Source organism: Lipotes vexillifer, unplaced genomic scaffold, assembly GCF_000442215.2.
Source record: "Lipotes vexillifer unplaced genomic scaffold, Lipotes_vexillifer_v1.1 scaffold515, whole genome shotgun sequence".
Classification (NCBI taxonomy): domain Eukaryota; kingdom Metazoa; phylum Chordata; class Mammalia; order Artiodactyla; family Lipotidae; genus Lipotes; species Lipotes vexillifer.
The window spans coordinates 1,976,722-1,997,299 of NW_006772017.1; the positions used below are offsets into that span (position 1 = coordinate 1,976,722).

Genomic DNA, 20,578 nt, shown 5'->3' on the forward strand with positions numbered 1-20,578 from the left:
GGAAAGAGACTTTTGTCCTGGTATACCTACCTCATTTTGAAGCTGCAGCTGATACAGGCAGATGGGAACATGGACAGAAATGGCCAATTAGTAATAGTAGCTAACATTTATTCATTCATTCAACAAATATTTATTGGACATCTCTTTGTATGTGCTACCACTGGCTTAGGGAGCCTGGCAATGACCAAGAAAAAGTCTCCATCTTCATGGAGCTTACAACCTAGTTGGGCAGACAGAATCAACAAGTAAGTAAGTTAGTAACAATGTTTGGGGCTAAGAAGAAAAATAAACCAAGATTAAGGAGCTAGAAGGTAAGAAGACTTGCTATTTTCGACAACTGAGTCATATACAAGGATAGATTTAATGTTTTTTGCCGTACTAAGTACTAAGGTAGGCACTATGCTGATTACCTTAAAGAGATAAAGGTGCTATTATCTCACTTATTTTGCAGGTAATAAAACTGAAGCTTAGAGATGTTAAGTACCTTGTCCAAGGTTAAACAACTAGGAGAACCAGGATATGGATCCTGACAGTATGGCTATTTCCAACTTCTGTATTAATGAACTTTTGCTGAGGAAAAACACAACCCCCAAATCTCAGTGGCTTGCAAGTATGTATTTCTTGCTTTTGTTATACAAGGGCTGGAGCTCTGCTGTGCTCAGCTGGGCTCCCCACGTCTTAATATTCTTGAAACAAGACTTAAACTTTTAACCTCTACACTGTGAGGTGTTGGCCTGCCAGTTTATGACAAACATTAAGTAACTCAAGTACCAATACCACCAGATATACCACAAGAGGATCACTAGACCAAGAGGGATAAGCTAACATTGAATCAACAAAATTTTCCCTTTGTTGGTTTAAAACTCCCGAATTTCAATCACTTAAACTTTTTCCTAAAGTTTAAGAAAAGTAAGCTTAATATGCAGTAGCTCCGTTTTAGCAGTGCTTCTTAATCTTTTGGGGTTATAATCTCTTTGAAAATCTGATAAAACTTGGGCTCTCTCTCAAGAAATAACGCTCATCAGTCTACACAATTTTGCATTCAATCTAAGGGGCAAACAGGTCCCTAGAAAAGCCAAAATCCTCAATTTGAGAACCATTAAATTATAACATCTGCCAAAATAAATCTCTTCGCTGAAAACTTCCTTCCACTCCCTGGTGAACAACAGTGATTCTCTTTTACTAATTATTTCATTTAACTAAAAGATACCTAACTCTGATTATTAGCAGTCAGAAACATAGTTTTGTAATCTAAGACAGTTTTGCAGCAAAAAAGAACAGGGGCCTAGCTAGCTGTTAAGAACTAACTATTTCAGCTTCCCTGAAGGCAAATTTTACTTATCAATTATCTGTGTATGAATTAGTCATCAATATTTTTATTCTATGGTGGCTGGTTTTCCGTCTATACTCAGTGGCTTACAAGTATGTTGTTGAATACAACTCTGGTCCTTCAGAAATACAAATATAATTGTAAATTATCCTAAGTCATATAAAACTTTTTTTTAGAGGAAGGTAAATTTGCCCACTCCTCCCCCAAATCATGAAACTTTCATAGTGTATTATTGACCTTACTCTATTTTCTTTATAAACACAGTACTATTAAAATGTAAAACCAAACAGTGGAGCAAGCAGGCAAGTTGTTAACTTTTGATACTTGATGGCCCATGTTTCATTATACAACAACTGAATCACAACCTGATTAAGCTCTCATCAATACAACATACCCAAATTATTACGTGGCAATACAAACAGTTTAAATAGAGCTATAAGGATGGTTAAATATACACTGAAACAAGGCCAGCCATTATCTTGAAAGAGAGCTAATACTATGATAGTTGTCCACAGAATCATTTTTAAAAAGGTATTGTATTTAGTCAGTGTTTTTTCAATAAAAATGGCAATAATATGTGAATTGAACAGATCTAGGGACAATATAAACAAACAGGAGAAGCAATAATAAAATATTCTTTCATTTTGAGAGGCAGTATAGTGTTGAGATGAATAGAACAAACTTCAGAGGCTAAATGCCTCAGTTTGAATCCCAGCTCTCCCAGGTACACAGGTACACAGGTGAACAGGGGCAAGTTAGATAACCTCTCTGTGCCTCAGCTTCTTCTTATGAAATGGGTGAGTTAATGGATGACTCCAAGTACAGAACTTAGAATGGCACCTGAAGAAAAAGTCCAAGCACTAGAATGTAAGCTGTATGAGGGTAGTGATTTTTACCTCTTTTGGCCACTCATGTATGTAGTGCCTAAACATAGCAGGTGCTCAATAAACATTTGTGGAATGAGTGACTGATATCACTGTTATCAACATGGTGATTTCTGGATAGATGAAAAAAACTGAACCATTTAAGCTCAGCTACTTAAATTTGGAAACTTTTCCTTTCTTCCCATAGCCCTCCCTCTAAAACAAAAGAGAAACATAAGCATTCTTAAGTTGTATATCCAACTCTTCTAAGGCCCACAGCACCAAAATATGATCGATAAACCAGATTTCAGTTGAGCAAGAGTGCCATCTAGTGCTCATAAAAGCTACAACAAGCTGAGAATTCGGAGTAGATTTTCATAGTGTGAAGACAAAAAAAACCTACAAATGCAAAATTCATTAGGAAAAAATCTGCTCTATCAACAGCCAAAGTCTTTGAAAGAAAGGTATTTCTATAGAAAATTAAAGAATTAAAGCTTTTAAAGTTAGTATATACCATATTAGAAGAAACATTTTAGAGAGTATGCTCAAGATCTACTTACCATAAAGGTCATCCTGCTATGAATAAAGTGGTGCATTCAGCTTATTTTCTTTTCAATGGCATGTGTTTTCTGATCTTATTAGAAGAAACAGAAGTATCCATTATAAAAACTTTGGAAAAATATAGAAAAGTATAAACCACAGACCAGAGGTAACCACTGTTAGCATTTGGAGTACATATACATATTTATCCTTGATTTAAAATATACATGGGAAAAATAATTTTCATCAAATATTTGGTAAAGATATTAAAAATGAAATATGAGAATATGATAAATGATCTTTTTAAACTAAAATTAAGATCTTGCCCTACAATTAAAAAAACCCTAGCCTCAACATTGTATTCAGTGGGGTAAAACTTTTAAAAAATTGCTGTCAGTTACGTAATCATTTTGGTCTGGTTTTGCAATAGCCAAAATTTATAAGGACTGGGCTTAAAAAATGAAAAAAGATAAATTATTTCATCTGTTCTCTTTTAGATATCACTAAATTGATAGTATACCAATTTGAATTTGGGAGATTTGAATTAAAAATTTGCGTTTGCAATAATGTTTAATCTTGTTATTCAATTTGAGAATGCTCATAAAAGTTTTTGGCTTTATTTTTAATTCCCCTTCACCTCAAATCATTGATACAGCCGAGATTTGATTCACAGCTCATTACATAATCATTAAATGATGAAAAGAAAGCTGTCTGCCACTTCCTACCTTTTGGACAAATGCTTTTTTTACATTTAGTACAAAGAATGGGAATCAGGGAATTTCCTAGGATCACACAGGAATAATAGGGTCAGAAGAGTCATGGGGGAAGATAGAGAAAAAAAAGATCAAGAAGCTGCTAGAGGGAGGTGGGCGGGACTCTCCAACTGAACCTTGGTAGCCTCCAATCAGTGAGGCAGCAGGGCCTTGGGGAGGGCAACTACTGGCCAGGCTGGGGTGAGGCTCCTTTACCTGGAGACTGGTTGCAAGGCTGGGAAGCAGGGCAGAGCCTGGGCTCATACTGTCATTTGCTGGACTGCACTCTCTTCCAGACATTAATTAGGTTCCTGGGCATATAACCTAAATTACAACTCTCTTCATAGTAGGCAGGGAGGCCCATTCTTCCCAGCACCTAGTTTCAGGACATAAGCTGTTGTGGTAGGCTGCTTTAAAATGGCTCCCAAGGATCCATGTCCTATCTTCTGGTACTCACTCTATTGTGTAATATTCTTCTAATGAACAGACTAAGACAGAACTGATGGCATGTCTCATCCAACATTTGGTTATAAAAGACTGACTTCTGTAATGCTAGAATTCTTTTGCTGGTATCTTGTCTCTGGTTCTTCTCAGGTGCTCTCTCTGAAGAAGCAAGTGGAGAGGCCCACATGGCAAGGAACAGCAAGAGCTGCCAGTCAACTACCAGCAAGGAACTGAAGTTCTCAATACAACAGCTCTCAAGGAACTGAATCCTTCCAACAGCCATGTGAACTTGAAAACACATTCTTCCCCACTTAAGCCTTCAGATGAGACCACAACCCTGGATGACACATTAACTGTAGGCTCGTGGGAGACCCTGAAGCAGAGGTCCTAGCTAAACTACAGACAGATTCCTGACCCACAGAAATTGCGAGATAATAAATGTGTATTGTTTTAAGCCACCAAATTTCTTATGAAGCAACAGATAATTAATTCAGTTGTTAAACAAAGAAAAGCTGCTTGAGCACACTTGAGAGAGCATACCCTGAGAATCTGTCACTGGCTTTTGGCAGCCTCCCCAGTCACCACTAAGGCCTAGACCCTTCTTGTGCCCCGGGCACAACTGGGCACTTCTTTTGTGAGTTTACAGATTAGGTTCTCCTCAGTTCACCTGCCTGGTTTCTCTCTCCCACCCAAGGGGTTTTGTACCTTCAACATCTGAAATAAATAATAAAACATCTGAGCAAACTTCCTAGCTCCATGCTTCAGTGACCAGACCAATATGGAATCTAAGTGCATGTGTGGTTTCTAAGATAAGCCACCCATCCTGACTATGTATTATTAGTTTTATTGCTTTTTGGAGTTTACTATTTACCAACTGGTATGAAAATACTTTAGTATTTTAACAAGTATTGCATGCCAGTGCATAACGACTGAACATCAATCCTAGTTTATGCTGTAAAGTTAACTCATCAGACAATATTGAAGATCTTAGCTCTATTTCCTTTCAGTGAGTTTTTAAAGACAATTTATGTAATTTTTGCAACTTCTTTTAGCCAGCTCAATCTTTAAATTATGATGGTATTACCACTTTGAAACTGCCAAGCTAGAGTTGTTTTATTTATAATGCCCAACAGTATAGTGAGAAGGAGCTTTGACAAAAGTCACAGTTACAACATGTTCATACAGACACTGACACATAGGAAAAGGAAAGAAAAGGGGGGGGGGCCACAATAAGGAAACAAAAATGAGGCCAAAATTTAGTCTGCAGGAAAGAACAACAGAGCATTAGTTACAGCCAGTAATAAGAGGTTTGGTTTGGGCATGTTCGGGATAGAAGCAGTGTGTACTTATATAAACAAACAGATAAGCTAAGAAGAAAAGTTAATCATTACATTAAAAGTTATTTGCTCCACTAAGCTGTCTTTATTACCCAACCCATTCTGATCTTTCCTTGCTCTGAATTATTGTAACGCTCTATATGTTTAATTTTCCCACATTGATTTTAAGTCATCTTCCAATATAAAAATAATATGTGCTCATGAACAAAAACAAAAAGATTATAGGAAAACAGATTGGTGCTTAAGGACGTAGAGTCAGACATGCCTCCTAACTCTCAGTATTCACTACTTGAGTTAAGTTGCTTAATCTTTCTGTTTCCTCATCTATAAAATGTAAAACTCACGTCACAGAATGGCTGTAGGTATAAAACTAGATATTGCAGTAAAATGGGCCTTCAAAGGAAGTGCACAGGTAGTTTGTAAAAATTCTTCCAGAATGTGAATGTAAATGTCAAATATAAAAAGGCAAAATATAGCAAGAATTGCGTTTTGAAGATCTGGTGTGACACAGGTAGTGTCACCAGCAGTCGCACCACCTTTAGGAGCACTGAGGACCAAGGAAAGCAGTACCCAAGCAGGCTGGCAAGTGCTTCTTCTCAACAAGAAAGCCTAGCTTTTGAGACGTTCATGTTTCCTTTGCTAAATAAATTAGAAACTTAATCTAATTTCAGAGCGAGTGGGTGTATTCATATTTGTATATTTGTTTTGTTTCGGGAAGACAGCTTCCTCAAAACCTGTAACCCATGTGAAATCTTGCAATGTTATATGTCAAATGCTTATAACAAAGCCTGGCATATAGTGAGCACTCAATAAAATTAAGTATTTATTAATGATTATTATTATGAAAAGAAAAATTTAAATCTCCAATAATCCCACCTCTAAAAGAGAACGAGGGTTTTGGTACTATTTTGTTACAAGCAGGTTTCCTGACATTTTCCCCTCTCTATAAAAAAATATATATTTGGCCTACTATTTTAAAAGTTGCTTTTCCACTTAAATATAATTTTTTTCTTTCCTTATACATTTTAAAACAACTTTCAATAACTATGTAATAGTCCTTTATACAGATGTACCATAATTTAATTAACTAATAATTTCGTTATTGGATATTTAGATTGCCAACTTATATATAATAATATAAACACATTTATATCATAAATAATACTACAGAGATTATCATCATACATAAATCTTTTTTCAGATGAGTTCTTAGATGTGGAATTACTGTGTACATACACTCCCACTAACAGTTGCACTACTGTCAACGTACTACCACAAAATTTAACATTTTTAGTGAAAGTCTTGATTTGTTCTTAATTGCTTTTCTCTAAATCATTGCAAAACTCTTAACAGTAGTGGTTGTTTTCAACTTCTTTTTATATTTCTCACGGTGCCATAACAGTGTTAGGCACAAAGAAAGATTTTAAACGAATTCTTACTTTAAAAAAGTATTCCCATTTCAGCCTTAGATAGAGAGGGAGGTCAGCTAGAGGTATAGTGAGTTCAGGAAAGAAAACAATAACCCTTTTATTATTTTAAGAAAGGAAAAAGAACTATAATTTAGTTTCATTCCAACGAATAAAAAGCATTTAATACAAATATGTAGTACTAAAATGACAGAATATTTATCTCAAGGTTTGACTCTTCACATTTTACTACAAAATTACTTCCAAGTTCAAAGAAGGAGCCATTGAAGACCAGTATAAATTGGAATTAGACACCTCTTAATCAGAACAATTCCCACTAAGGATTTATTTCTAATAATAAAATGCACTAAAGGGAACAAAAAATAATAATAAAATAAAATAAAGATTAAGATACTCATTGCTTGGTGGAAGAGCCAAACACAACTCTAGCTTGGAGCGGAATTTTTGTTTAGAAATTTACTTTTATACGTTAAAATGGAAAAAGAAAAGAAAAGGGCTTGCCAGACACCCATACTCCAATACTTAGTACAGGCCCAATCATGCAAGATTTGTTTAAATCTTCAGCATCTAAATAAGATGAACTAAACTTTTAATGCAGTATTTAGGGAAAAAAAGCAAATTTGTTAGTAGTTTGTTAGTAGTTGTCACTAATGAAAGAAGTATAATATTTAGATTTTCCATCTTCTTTGACAAGGTTTATTGCCATATTATTATTTTCATCATGCTATACTAGATTTTTAGTGTACATGCCATAGATACCAAACCTCTGACCTAACAAATGGTATGCAAAAGTATACAAAATGGCACTTACTATTATGAGTTTGAAAATATTTTGTGCTTAACAGTATAGTTATAATGGGGTTTACAATTAGAAAATATCAGTGAAATATTTTAAAATCTAATTTACAACATATAGGCAACAAAGTTAACAATGTCTAAACAATTAGTTTAACACAGTTCAAATTGGGTAATTTCTTAAAATCACTTTATAACTTTAGTTCATAATTTAAGAAACCAAGATTAACATGTTCCAATTTGATCAGGTAAACGTTGAACTATGGAAATGACAAGAAAAAAATACTTTTTACACTATTTAAATATAATCCTTATGATCCTATGATAATTTTCCAAATAACTAAATAAAAGAATCCAAAGACTTTAAAGTATGCACGGGAAACATACAAGTGGAAAAATGCTTTCTATAAGAGCTCAAAGTAATGATATAATCTGGGCTTGACTTCTTAAAAAGACAATAGAAGCCCCTTTTCTTTTTAGCTGTAAACAACTTGCTGTATGACATGTAACGTAATACAATATTTTGGGAAACTTCAAACGTTTATAATCCATGAGAAAAATACTCAACACTCCTACACTATTTTTTTAAGCCCACAATAGTGCAGTCTTTCAGCTACAAAGCCAGAAGTCAGTTATAAAACCAGTACTTTTCCGCTAGTTACTTGTGGGGCGGGGAAGGGGATGTTCAGCACTGCAAACGTTAGGGTCTAAAATAAGATCATTGCAAGGAGTTACTACAGCACTCACACTGCCAGCATTGTCATGGCAACAATGAACTAGGTAGGAGAATGCTCTTTTAACATTCAAAGCTAATCTTGAGTCTATTACTCACGGAAATATACCAAATTTTCTTTTAGGCAGTTCACTAAAGAAATCATCTTACTTGGTAATCTCTTAATGTAAAGATAAGTCTTTTATATATCATATTTCCAAGATCACAGTCTAGCCAACTTCTTGCAATCAGCTGAAATTTATAATGACAACATAATGAAAATTATATGCCACAGTGAAACACAAAGATTCAAAAGAGTTCAAATGCAATTTCAAGATGGGTCAGGGTTTAAATAGGAATTTGATATGCAATTTAATAACATCTGAGAATGTGGTTTCTCCTAGAAATCAAAGTTTTACATTTCATCCTGAAGGAAAAATAATTTGGAAAAGAAAGTAATATATATTTTAATAGGAAACATATTAATTTTTTATTCAGATAATGCAGCATAATGATGAAAAGCATGGACTCTGGAGTCTCACAGCCTGGGTTTGAAACCTGGCTCCTTTTCTTACTGAGCTATGATACCTTGGGCAAGTTATTTAACCTATCTGAGCCTTGATTTTTTTTTCCTGATGCATAAAATGGGGCTAATAATACCTACTCTTACAGTGTTGTGGTGAAGATTAAATAAAAAGAGTTAAGAATATATGAAAAGGGTTAAGAACTAGGTTTCGCATACAGAATGCCTATTCTTATTACATTCAAAAATACACATTCTTCGAAACTAGAAAGATTAAGAGACTGCTGAAAATGACTTAAGGTAACTTTGTCCCAATGTGTGGCAGATTCTAAGCGGGGCAGGCATTCGAGCTCAGGAGGAGCCCCAAAGACACCTGCCATGCCCAATGAAGCAAATTCAAGAAATCAAACATGATACAAAATCTCTTCAAGCCCTGTTACTTCTGGGGTATCTTTTGGGCCATGTAATCGTTCCTTAGTTACTTTGTTCTTAAAATCATATCAAGCAGTCTAGGCCAGGCCAGTTATCCGGCCAGAGTGAAAGGAGTGTTTTGGGGACTTTCTGCTTAATATGTCAAGCTCCCACTGGGGGAAGCAGAGTAGGAACACTGATAGTGCAGCTTTAATCTCCTCAGTAGACCATCAAGGCAGGCAGTCTCTGCAGCAAATTTGCCTGAAGTATCAGACATGAATTGACTAGGCACAGAGGATTCAGTTGCTTACTGACAGCACTGGCATATAAGTCATCATTTTCTTTTCTACATTTTATAACCCTGAAAATACACTGAAGAGTCAGATGTTCCTAAATGGAACAATAGACGAGCATTGTATCAGGGGAGGAATCTGGTTCCCAGAGTGCTAAAACAATGTTTATAAAACCCTTACTTTGGTTCCTAGAGGTGCTATTTCCTCTAGGATGCTATTCCCTAGGGCCAAGGGACCTGGAAAGTAGGTGAAAACTTTCCCAGTTGCCCAAAGACTTGGGGTACCCTAAAGGGCATATGGTGCCAGAGGGCTCAACTTCCCATCTCCTCTCCCCCAACCGCACTGTGAAGGCAGAACAGAATACTAATAGTTAATATTCACTGAGTGCTGAGTTACAGTAAACATTGCACATGTTACCTCATTTAATCCTCACAACTCTGTGAGGGAACTGAGGCTTAAGCGGGTTATATAACTTGCCCAAGGTCACAAACCTTGGCAGAGTAGGACTTAGAGCTAGGTCTGACTAACTCTAAAGCCCACAGTTTAAGAATGCTCCTTTATTGCTGTCCAGGTATTAAAGCACAGGCCTTGGCAATGGACCTCTCCATGTACACTTGACCCCTGGATGATACATGCAGCTGCCTGCCTGCAACCCCTCCCTACTGGTGCCATGTTGACATAGTAGAATGGTGCTTAACTCCAAGGAGGGGATGGATGCTACAGATCTGCCATCACCAACAGAGCAAAATTCTGAGTAAGTCCACCACTTACCCTGAGGCAGTGGTTGGTTAGAAGCATCCTTTGGTAAAGTTGGACATAGCATTAACATGCTAATATATTAAAATTTACTGTACAAAAGGCAATTAGGGGTGTAAATACATGTGGATACAAAGAGTGGGATATATGAAAGTCAATTATAAATCAATACATAAAAATCCTAAACTCTAAACAGAAAAATCCTAAAGTAATGCCAGTTTGGAGTTGGACTCATTAGCTAAAAGACCTAGATCAAGTTCATCATCATCTTCTTTATTATCACCAATATTCATCACCACCATCACCAATATTTACTAAGCACTTACTGTGTATCAGGCCCACTTCTACATACTTTACTGTTCACTTAATTCTCAAAACTACCCTGTGAGAGTGGTATTATTATCCTCATATTACAATAAGTAAACAGTCTCAAAAAGTTTATTCGTAATTAACTTTGTAGAGTATATCAAAGTTTACAAAATGCTTTACCAATATGATCTCCTTTAATTTTTATAATCACATCACAAGGCAGATATTAAAATTATGTCAATTCACAGATGAGGAAACAGACTACAGAGGTTAATTTATTCATGGCTGGTAAAGAAAATCCAAGATCTTTAAACCCTTCTGAAGCAATATCTCTAGTCTGTATATTTAAAATAGATGGTTAGAAAGAAAAAAAATAAATCAAGAAAAAGCAAAAGCTTCTTTTGTTTTTAAAGTAGAATAATGATTAAAATTAAGAGAAGCTTACAGCCTTTTCTTTGATATGCCAAAAGATAGATAAGCACAGCGCTTGGCATATAGTAGGTACACAGTAAATACCTCATGAATGAAATGAGAAGAAATATTCAGTGCGTTCAGTGGTAAAATCTATACTGCCTCAATAAAATTTCAATTATTTCTTATGCTCAGAATCTCTGTCATCAAGAAAACTGAATAAATATAGATTAATATTTTATAATTTAAGACTGCCAATGTATACATTACTTGTTAGATGAAAAAATAGACACACCTTAATTTGGTGAGGTGTAATCACTATCAATGACCTTGAGAGATCTTATTTTGTGAGAAAACCCGTCTCCCTATCATTTAAATCACTTTTTACTTTTGAAAGGCTTCTCTAAATATGTCCTTCAGTACCACTGATCATTATCATTCTACCACTATTTTGCAAGGCTTGGCCTTTATCACATGATCGGAAAAATTTCTTTCTATGTTTAGGCTATGAATAGCATTTGAAAAATTACTCAGTTATAATTATAGACAGCTAACACCTGCCAACATGCTAGAAAATGAAATCATGTCAAGTTTAAAGACGACTGTGCAATGCTTGTCAAACAGTGAAGTGTGAAAACAGTAAATGCTCATTTTTAGTGGGGTAAACTAGATTCTAATTAGACTTTACTGAATATTACACATAGAATTGACAAATTATCCTAGTTATTTAAGAAAGCATATGTATATGTATGTATGTGCATATTTTATATATATAAAATACGTATGTATATAAATGTATAAAATCTTGTCAATTTAAACAATTTTTAAATTAAAACATTAATACTATTCATTTAATGAATATGTATATATGAAAGTTGATTTGGGTAATATAACTAACAAAACTCACATCATAAATTTTATTTTCCTTTAGTATGGTTTAAAAGCTTAGGAAGTTGTTTGAAGGTAATTTTATAATATAATATTTTTTAAATCTATGAAGACCTTTCCCTTTTAAAATTAAAAAGAGTCAGATTTAAAGAAAGCATAAAACTAAAAGTATTTCATTTTTCTAAGGTAATTCCATATTTCATTGCAATCTTATTAGATTTTTCTATAAGTAATTATAGAAAAGAGATAAGAACATGAGAAGACATAATTCTTGTGTTGCCAAATTTCACAAGTCTTTTTCATATAAACTGAAACATGTCACAAATGATGACAGTCTACTAGCAGTATACAGGCTTTCAACAATAAAAACGCCTATTGTGAAAGTCCAATAAATGGTCCTAACAGCTATCCTACAAAAACTCCCTAAGTATTTTCAGTGAAAAAGCATTTTTTTAAAAAACAAGCATCTTTTTTTTTTGAGCAATATTTTTTAACATCTTTATTGGAGTATAATTGCTTTATAATGTTGTGTTAGTTTCTGCTGTATAACAAAGTGAATCAGCTATATGTATACATATATCCCCTTATCTCCTTCCTCTTGCATCTCCCTCCCACCCTCCTTACCTCACCACTCTAGGTGGTCACAAAGCATGAAGCTGATCTCCCTGTGCTATGTGGCTGCTTCCCACTAGCTAGCTATTTTACATTTGGTAGTGTATATATGTCCATGCCACTCTCTCACTTCGCCCCAGCTTACCCTTCCCCCTCCCTGTGTCCTCAAGTCCATTCTCTACGTCTGCGTCTTTATTCCTGTCCTGCCCCTAGGTTCTTCAGAACCTTTTTTTTTTTATTCCATATATGTTTAGCATACGATATTTGTTTTTCTCTTTCTGACTTACTTCATTCTGTATGACAGATTCTAGGTCCATCCACCTCACTAAAAATAACTCAATTTCATAAAAAACAAGCATCTTTTAAAAGACTTTTTTTCTATACACAAATGTCATGGTAAATGTATCTTTACTGACATTAGTTTAACTTGGTGTAGTAACCAACAGGAAAAAAAGCAAAGCATAAAATAATGTTCCCATAGCGTGACTTAAACTTTCAGTCTGCCCATTGCCCCTAGTAATACCATCACCAAATATTCTGAAGAACCCTCAGATGCCCCTGAGTTTACTGTGCTAGTGTAACTGAAGTAGTAGTTCATATCATCAAGGTCAATTAAGGTCTTTCTCTCTTAATGTAATAAATGTGATCTACAAAAGCTGGGTCAAAGTAAACCCTATTTTCTATTGACTTCAATTAAAAAGTAAATATTTGGGGCTTCCCTGGTGGCACAGTGGTTGAGAGTCTGCCTGCCGATGCAGGGGACACAGGTTGGTGCTCCGGCCTGGGAAGATCCCACATGCCGCGGAGCGGCTGGGCCCGTGCGCCATGGCCCCTGAGCCTGGGCGTCCGGAGCCTGTGCTCCGCAACAGGAGAGGCCACAACAGTGAGAGGCCCACGTACCGCAAAAAAAAAAAAAAAAAAAAAAGTAAATATTTTATCATGGTGTGAAAAAAACAGACTGATTTGAGAAACTGTGACAAAGAAGAGATTATAATGGGTGGCGAGGCTTGCTTGGTGCTGATATACATCCAGCCTAACTTTCATCCTTTTATGCAATTTAAGTACTGCCTTCCCTCCACCAGCATCTCCCCTGTCCTTCCACAAATTCTAAAATTTCCCCATGCCTCTGGTTCCTCCAGTACATGCTAATTTGCTACTCATAAACACTGTTTTTAGATATGAAATTATTTATGATTAAGAAATAACACCAAATAGGGCCCCGATGTTTCAAAATTCTAAGTGATTAATAATCCTTCATCAAACTGAAGATTCTACAGCTACTTTCTGTCACATCAAAGTTTCAACAAATCCTTAAGTTGGCTGTTTAAGTTATTATCTACTCAATTGGTTAAAAGATATCCTGCAAATTTCTAATGGCTTACAAAAGCAAAATAAATATAACCCTAAAACAAAGAGAACAGCACATCTATTTTCAAATTCTTTTACTCCAAGAATGATCTGTATAGCACTTTAAGGGCACACAGTATTATAGACAAGAAAATAATTCTAATTAAGCTAAACTATTCTTTCAGAGGGTCCTCCTGACATAAACAACCCATGACCTTAAATTGAAATCTAATAGGCAAGTGTTTAACATCCCATTTCCTACAAAACACTACATCTCATTTACAAACAAAAACAATGTTAGAAAAATATTTTAAAAATTGATCATTCTGGTTTTTTGTTTGTTTCCATACTAAAGACCATTTGGGGCACTGTAACAGGAATAAAATATTTGAAATCTGAAAACAAAAAAAAAGAGTATCCGTGTTAGTTTCAATCTTTCTTAAAAGTCAGAACAAAGGAAGAGGACACTGAGGGTAGATAGTGTAGATATGATTCATCCTGTAAGCCAGTGAGTAGAAAGAACATAGGCTTTTTACTTTGTTTTCAAACCATTTAGAAAAAAAAAAAAAAAGTTAAAGATTTGCCTTCAACTTTACATTCTTCTTCCAAAGAAGCCCAGACAACCTGAGGGTAAATAGTATTCTCCTCTGAGCTCAAAAGCAAAGAAAGAAAGTGGTCAATAATAGGAATAAGAGGAAGCACTGAGGAGAGAAGCAAGCCAGGAGGCTTTCTGAGGGAAAGGGACTGAATTCTCAGTGTATCAATAAAATAAGGAAGGCCAAAAAACAGTGGATATGGAAGAGAGAAGCTTAGTGTAAACACTGAAAGAGGACTTTCATATTTGCTGCGATACCTAAGAGTCATCAGTGAATGTTTGAGATGGACTACCTTAAAGTTTTGGCTTTGACTAGACATGGCAGTAAAATAGAAATAAAAACAAAACAATCATCTTAAAAGGCCAAATCTGCTTCTAGAATGTTCCGAATGTTATATTTTATAGCATCATTATAAATTAGCTACGTTTCCAATCTAACAGAATCTAAATTATAACTAGACCAAAGCAATATATTACTGTCTTCTGTCCCTCTTCTTCCTAACCAACAGAAATCTTTGTTCACATGATGGGGGCTCTTCTGGCTCTTAGGGGCTGAATGTGGATTAATCCAAACCAAAAATAGAAATGACCAATTTCCTTGCCAGTTACTGGCTTAGTAAAGGGCATGTGACACTGGTCAATAGAAACTGACAAGTCTGCTGGAGGGTTTCTGGGGAAAGCTTTTCTTCCCTAATAGAGGCATGGGAAAAAACTCTTTTCCTCTTAGCTGCAAATGGTCAATGAATTACACATGGTGCCTGGAGAACAAAAAGATAAAAGGCAAAAAGGTAACATAGTTCAGCTAATGAATCAATCTTCCAGGCTTGAAATAGCCTAACTTCCAGACTCATTATGCGAACAATAGGTTTACTAACCTCTTATTGTTAAACCTACAAACTATATATTACCCAATGGATACCAACTGGATACTCCAACTGCAACTCTACAACTATAAATATGCACCATACCCAACAACTGAAGTTTCATTTCTCCCTGGGGGGTAACAATCACTTCACTAAATGAAAGTCTCCTCCATCCCACTTAAGATAAATACTTCTTACTTGGTCTAAGTTTTCTACCTTAAGCCAAGTTACTTTCAGATAGTGTTAATTGCTGACAGGCATATAAGAAAATTTGTTTTCCTTTGTCATGGTATAGAAATGAAAAGGATCAAATGACTACTCTTGGAAAAGTACTTGGCTATTTTGGATACTCCTCATAATGTTTTGATGAATATATACATACTCACATTTTCCCCCTTAATTACATGTATCACAAAGACAATAGCTCACCAGTGGACTATAATAGTATATTGGGCCACTCCATTCATTTGCTTAGGGAATCAAGCATATCCAAAAGGTATTATGGGTGTAAACAAACAAACAGCACAACTAAAACCTCCTATGAGAACAGAAGACCTTCCTCTAAAACAGGGAACAAATCTAATTGATCTTCCAGTCCTGACTATAGTGCCTGGCACAGAATAGTTCTTAAAAATGTGTTGAACAGATTTAAGTATGCTGACTTGAAATCAATAAATTGAGAACAGGAATACAAACAGAGAATGCTATCTCTCAATGTGCCAATTTTTTACATGTTTAGCCATTCTGAGTTGAATCCATCCTTCCACCACCCTACCATATCTCCCTGACCATACTCCTCTGAGCTGCCCTATAGCAATTAAGGGCCCCTTCAGGAACAGCTGCAAGAACTGCAAATACAGTTCAGCTTTTGCTGCTTACTAGTGAATAACAGAAGGCATTACAGAGCACTACATTATTTTGTTTCCCTTGTGAGGCTGGTGCTAGAGTGTGAGAAGTGAGGCTGCAGTGTTAAGTGGACGCCAGATGATGCTGGACATTAAGTAACATACTTAAGTTTAGATTCTATCCTAAAGGATTTTAGGGAGGAGAGAAACATGGTCAGCTTTTTATTTTAGATAAATAGCTCTGCAATTACGTGGAAGATGGATATAAAGGTGGTTGAGAAAAGTGAGAGATAACAATGTCAGGAGTAGAACAGTGGTGGCAGGGGCAGAAATCCTTTTAAGAGCTATTTCTAATCAGATTTATCATAGGCAACTTAATCTCAACATGTCCAAAACAGAACTCACCATTCCCCTCAAGTGACCCTCTACCACTCTTGTCTCCCGAAACGACTTAATTATTCACCAAGGAGTTCAAGCTAGAAACTTTAGAGCCATCCTTGATTTTATTTTCCTCATCTCCTATATCCAATTAAATACTATACCCCATAGGTTCTAACTCCTAGCTATCTCCCAAATCTATTCACCTTTTTCCACTTTGCCCACTACATCTTACTCCACCATTTTTGCTTTGGACTAGTGAACAACCTCCTAACTGTTGTACATTCACTCTCGACCCCTGAAATCCATTCTTCAAATTGCTTCCAAAGTGATGCTTCTAATACACCATGTATCATGTCACCATCTTGCTCAACACCCCTCAGTGGCTTCCCATTGTTCCTAGGATAAAGCCTACAACTCCTAACATGATCCACAAGATCCTCTGTTCTCTGGCTCCTGCCAAAAAACAGAATTCCTAACTTTATGGGTGTTTCTTATGTGCTAGGCACTGTGCTATGCTTTGTAAGCATTATTTCATTTTATTCTCATTGTGAGGCAGGAACTATTAGCATCATCCTCATTTTGCAGGTGAGAAAACTGAGTCAAGGAGAGATTACGTAACTTACCTAAGGCTGTAGAGTTCAGGTCTGACTCCAGAGCATGTACTTAAACTTTCACACTCTCCTCACACTGTATGCTCCAACCACACTGCATTATTTTCCACTCCTAAATTCACCTGCTGTCTCTTACCATGAGGCCTTCACACACACTATTCCCTATACATGGAATGTCCCTCTCACAAATCTCATTTTTGCCTGGATAATATCTATTCATTTCTGCTTAAATGCCATCTCTTCAGGGAAGTCTTCCTTTACTATCTAAAATTATATTGTTTATTTGTTTATGGTCTGTCTCCCTTCAGTAGAATGTCAAAACTGTTACCACTGATTCTCAGTTCTTAGAATGGCATTCATCAGTGGTTCAATTAACATTTGTTGAATGAAGGCATGAATGAATGATGTAGGGATGAAAACTTCCTAATCTAGTAACTTCATCTATTCAGACTAAGAAACAGTATTTAGTTAGTAGCTTCCAAGTCCCAGTCAACACTCTTGAGAACTTACAGCTGAGCCTGCGCGTCCGGAGCCTGTGCTCCAGAAGAGGAGCTCTGTCTCTCCCACAGGCTCTGGGAGAGACAGACACATAAACATTTGATTATAGCCCAATATAAGTAAAGTGCCTGTTAGAATTGTAGCTGGAATAATGTGCAATAGATGCAGAGATGAGAAAGAAGGCATAAATTGATGGGAAATCTTCACAGTAGAGATTCTTGAATCCTTTTGCAGGATGAATGAGTCTTGAAATACATATCACACAGTCCATGTATTTCTTTTATGAAAGGGGAGAGCAGCATCCATTACATATGGGGCACTTTACATCTCAGTTATCATAATTTATATTATTTATTATAGTAATACACCTCTGTATTATTATTACCATTTTATAGATGTGGAAATCAAAGCTTAAGAGAGGTCAAGTAACTTAACTCGTTCAAGGGTATGCAGTATATTAATAAAGGAGGAGAACCTGAGCCCAGGTCTGACACCAGTACCACTTTACTTACCGTTATGTTAGTCCTTTGACCCTGTACTCCCCAGAACCTAATTACTTCTGTTTTCAATCTAACTCTTAACAAAACTGGTTATCTGGTTTCCCATTCTAATATAAAAAAAAGTAGCAAAATAAAAGATTCAGGAAGACTGAAGCGAAGTATACCAACAGTAAGGTAAGGAACAGAAAGACTATAAAAATTGAACACACAAATTCAAACAAAATGTATCATACAGTCCTACATATACATTCCACCCTCAGCTGTACAAGAGTATGTACTTGATGTGCATAATGATGACCCCATTATGAAAAAAACGGTTGTTGTAGTCACTACACTAAGAGATAGAGAAATAACTTTTGATGCTCAAAGAGGTAAACTTCAAGTACTAGAATAATTCCTCTCTAGTAACTCTGGATAAATATAAATTGTAACTATTGTTTCCACAGTGTTTGTGAGAAGAAATATCCAGAGATCTTAGAGTCCTCATTTTATACACATTATTATTTTTCTGTTGCTTTAAACTGAATTCAAACCAGAAAAGAAAAACTGTTCATCTTAGCTTACATATATACCCAAGTAAATTATAAATTTAAAAAACTTCTCATACTGTGACTTTGAACACATGTGGATTGAGTAATTTAGACTGATAAGCTTAAAGACCATTTCTGACAATTCTTAATATCTAAAAATCTTTCCCTTAAAAAAAAACCTTCTAATAAATCTTCTAATAAAACAAGATAAATTGAATATGTACAAACAGGAGGAAAACTGTAACATCCTTTATCCTTTGCACTCACAACTTAAATAGGTATGTATGTGAAGAAAAAAAAAAGAATCAAACAACTTAGGGAAACACAGAGAAAGCTAGTTAAGTAACTGACCATAACAGTCTACCATTCACTCAACCTGAATCCAATTCTTCAATCTGCAGATGTCAGCTCCTTTATAACATGGGCTTTTATTATTTTATATAATTCTTTCAGGAAAAAAAGGTTGCATTTAGGGAACAGATTCTCGGGTTTTTTGCTTTGTTTTTAAGAATAAGAAGAAATTGTTTCACCAGTTACCTCGAACAAGCTTACTAGGAAACATTTCTTTATCATTTTAGAGGGTTTTAAACGTGAAACTTTCCACAGAGAACACTGTTTGTAGCAATGTGAAAAGCATACTGGCTACACTTCCCAACAACACATAAAAATGAATATAAGGAAAAGTAAGTATTTATTTGTACTTAACTGTAATTTTCACATATTTTGCCCAGGAGGAATGCATTTCTTTAAAAAAATTTTTTATACAGCAGGTTTTTATTAGTTATCTATCTTATACATATTAGTGTATACATGTCAATCCCAATCTCCCAATGGAGGAATGATGCATTTCTGCTAATACTCTCTAGAAAGACAATACTTGTTTAGTTGTATTTGAAAATTACTTTTACTTTAGTTCACCTTGTCCAATTTTAACCCCAAATTCAATGTTTTACAAAACAGTCTAAATTTAAGATGTTGAGTGGTTCAAATTATAACAACCTATTTGAAGCAAATACAAAGTGAATATCTGCAAGTAAAACTTCACATTACTAGATAAACAGTTGTACTTATAATGCTATTTCTTACCTGGACGCTCTTCAAAATAAACTCACTTTTCTCTCTTACATCTTTAAAGGGACACCTCTTAGAAAGCATAAGCAGATGAGCAAGAAGCTTATTCAACCCATCCAAAGAAACAGCATCTGAAAGGCCGTCTGCTGGACGATAAGGTGTCTCTTTCACCAAACGAAGACACTCGGCTTTTCTCACAATGATCTGCCTAATGTTTTCCAGTGCTGTCTCTCTAGTAGTTGAATCTCTACTGCACAGTCCATCCCATCTCACTTCACCCTCTTCTTCAGCCATGACAATTGGAGTTTTTTCTTTGCTGTCTTCAGTTACCTTTCAGTATGTCCCCCAAAGCACTTTGCATTTTTTAAAACGAGAAATGTAACAATAAAATCAGAGAACTCAAATCGTCATGAAAACATACGTCTGGGTGACATTTGGAGGCAGAAGTGTCTTCGATCTACAAGATAAGAGCTCGCCCTCTCCTTCTGCCCGGAGGGGCAGTCTTCTGGTCAGAGACTGAGAAAAAAAGTTGGAAAGTTGAAACCTTACAGCGCTGGCTTTGCTGGACAGGCAGTGTCGGGAAAGTGTTCTCCTCCGTCTCTCGGCGTCAGCGGATATCCTCACGTTGTGGAACTGTCAAACCCGTACTCTGCCCAAAAAGGCTGGTAACAGCTGAACGCTCACCAGCCATTCGGTGTTTTTTGTCTGTGCAGCCACGGTGTTCTCGGGAGCGTTCCCATCCCGCCCCTCCTCCGGCACCAGTCCCCGCCTTCCGCAGCTCCTCCCTCCCGGCCAGGCGCTGGCTGGGAAGGCTTGCCGAACCCTGGCTTGTTGGCCCCGGCGGCCAGAGACCCTGGCGCTCCCGGAGGGTCGGCAGCCTCGTGCAGCCGCTGTCTCGGTGGCGGCGTTGGGGGAAAGCGTCTCCGGCCTACCG

The 20,578-nt window shown here is 36.2% G+C and overlaps 1 protein-coding gene across 1 annotated transcript in view; it reads right to left on the reverse strand.

Annotated features, from left to right (window-relative positions):
• The window catches only part of SESN1 (sestrin 1), a 106,240-nt gene extending 86,065 nt beyond the window's left edge, over positions 1 to 20,175 (reverse strand). The window contains exon 1 of the mRNA XM_007447264.1: positions 19,660 to 20,175. Coding sequence (XP_007447326.1) covers positions 19,660 to 19,938 — 279 coding nt within the window. The 5' untranslated portion in view covers positions 19,939 to 20,175. The remainder of the gene's footprint in view (positions 1 to 19,659) is intronic.
• Between the last annotated feature and the right edge of the window lie 403 nt (positions 20,176 to 20,578).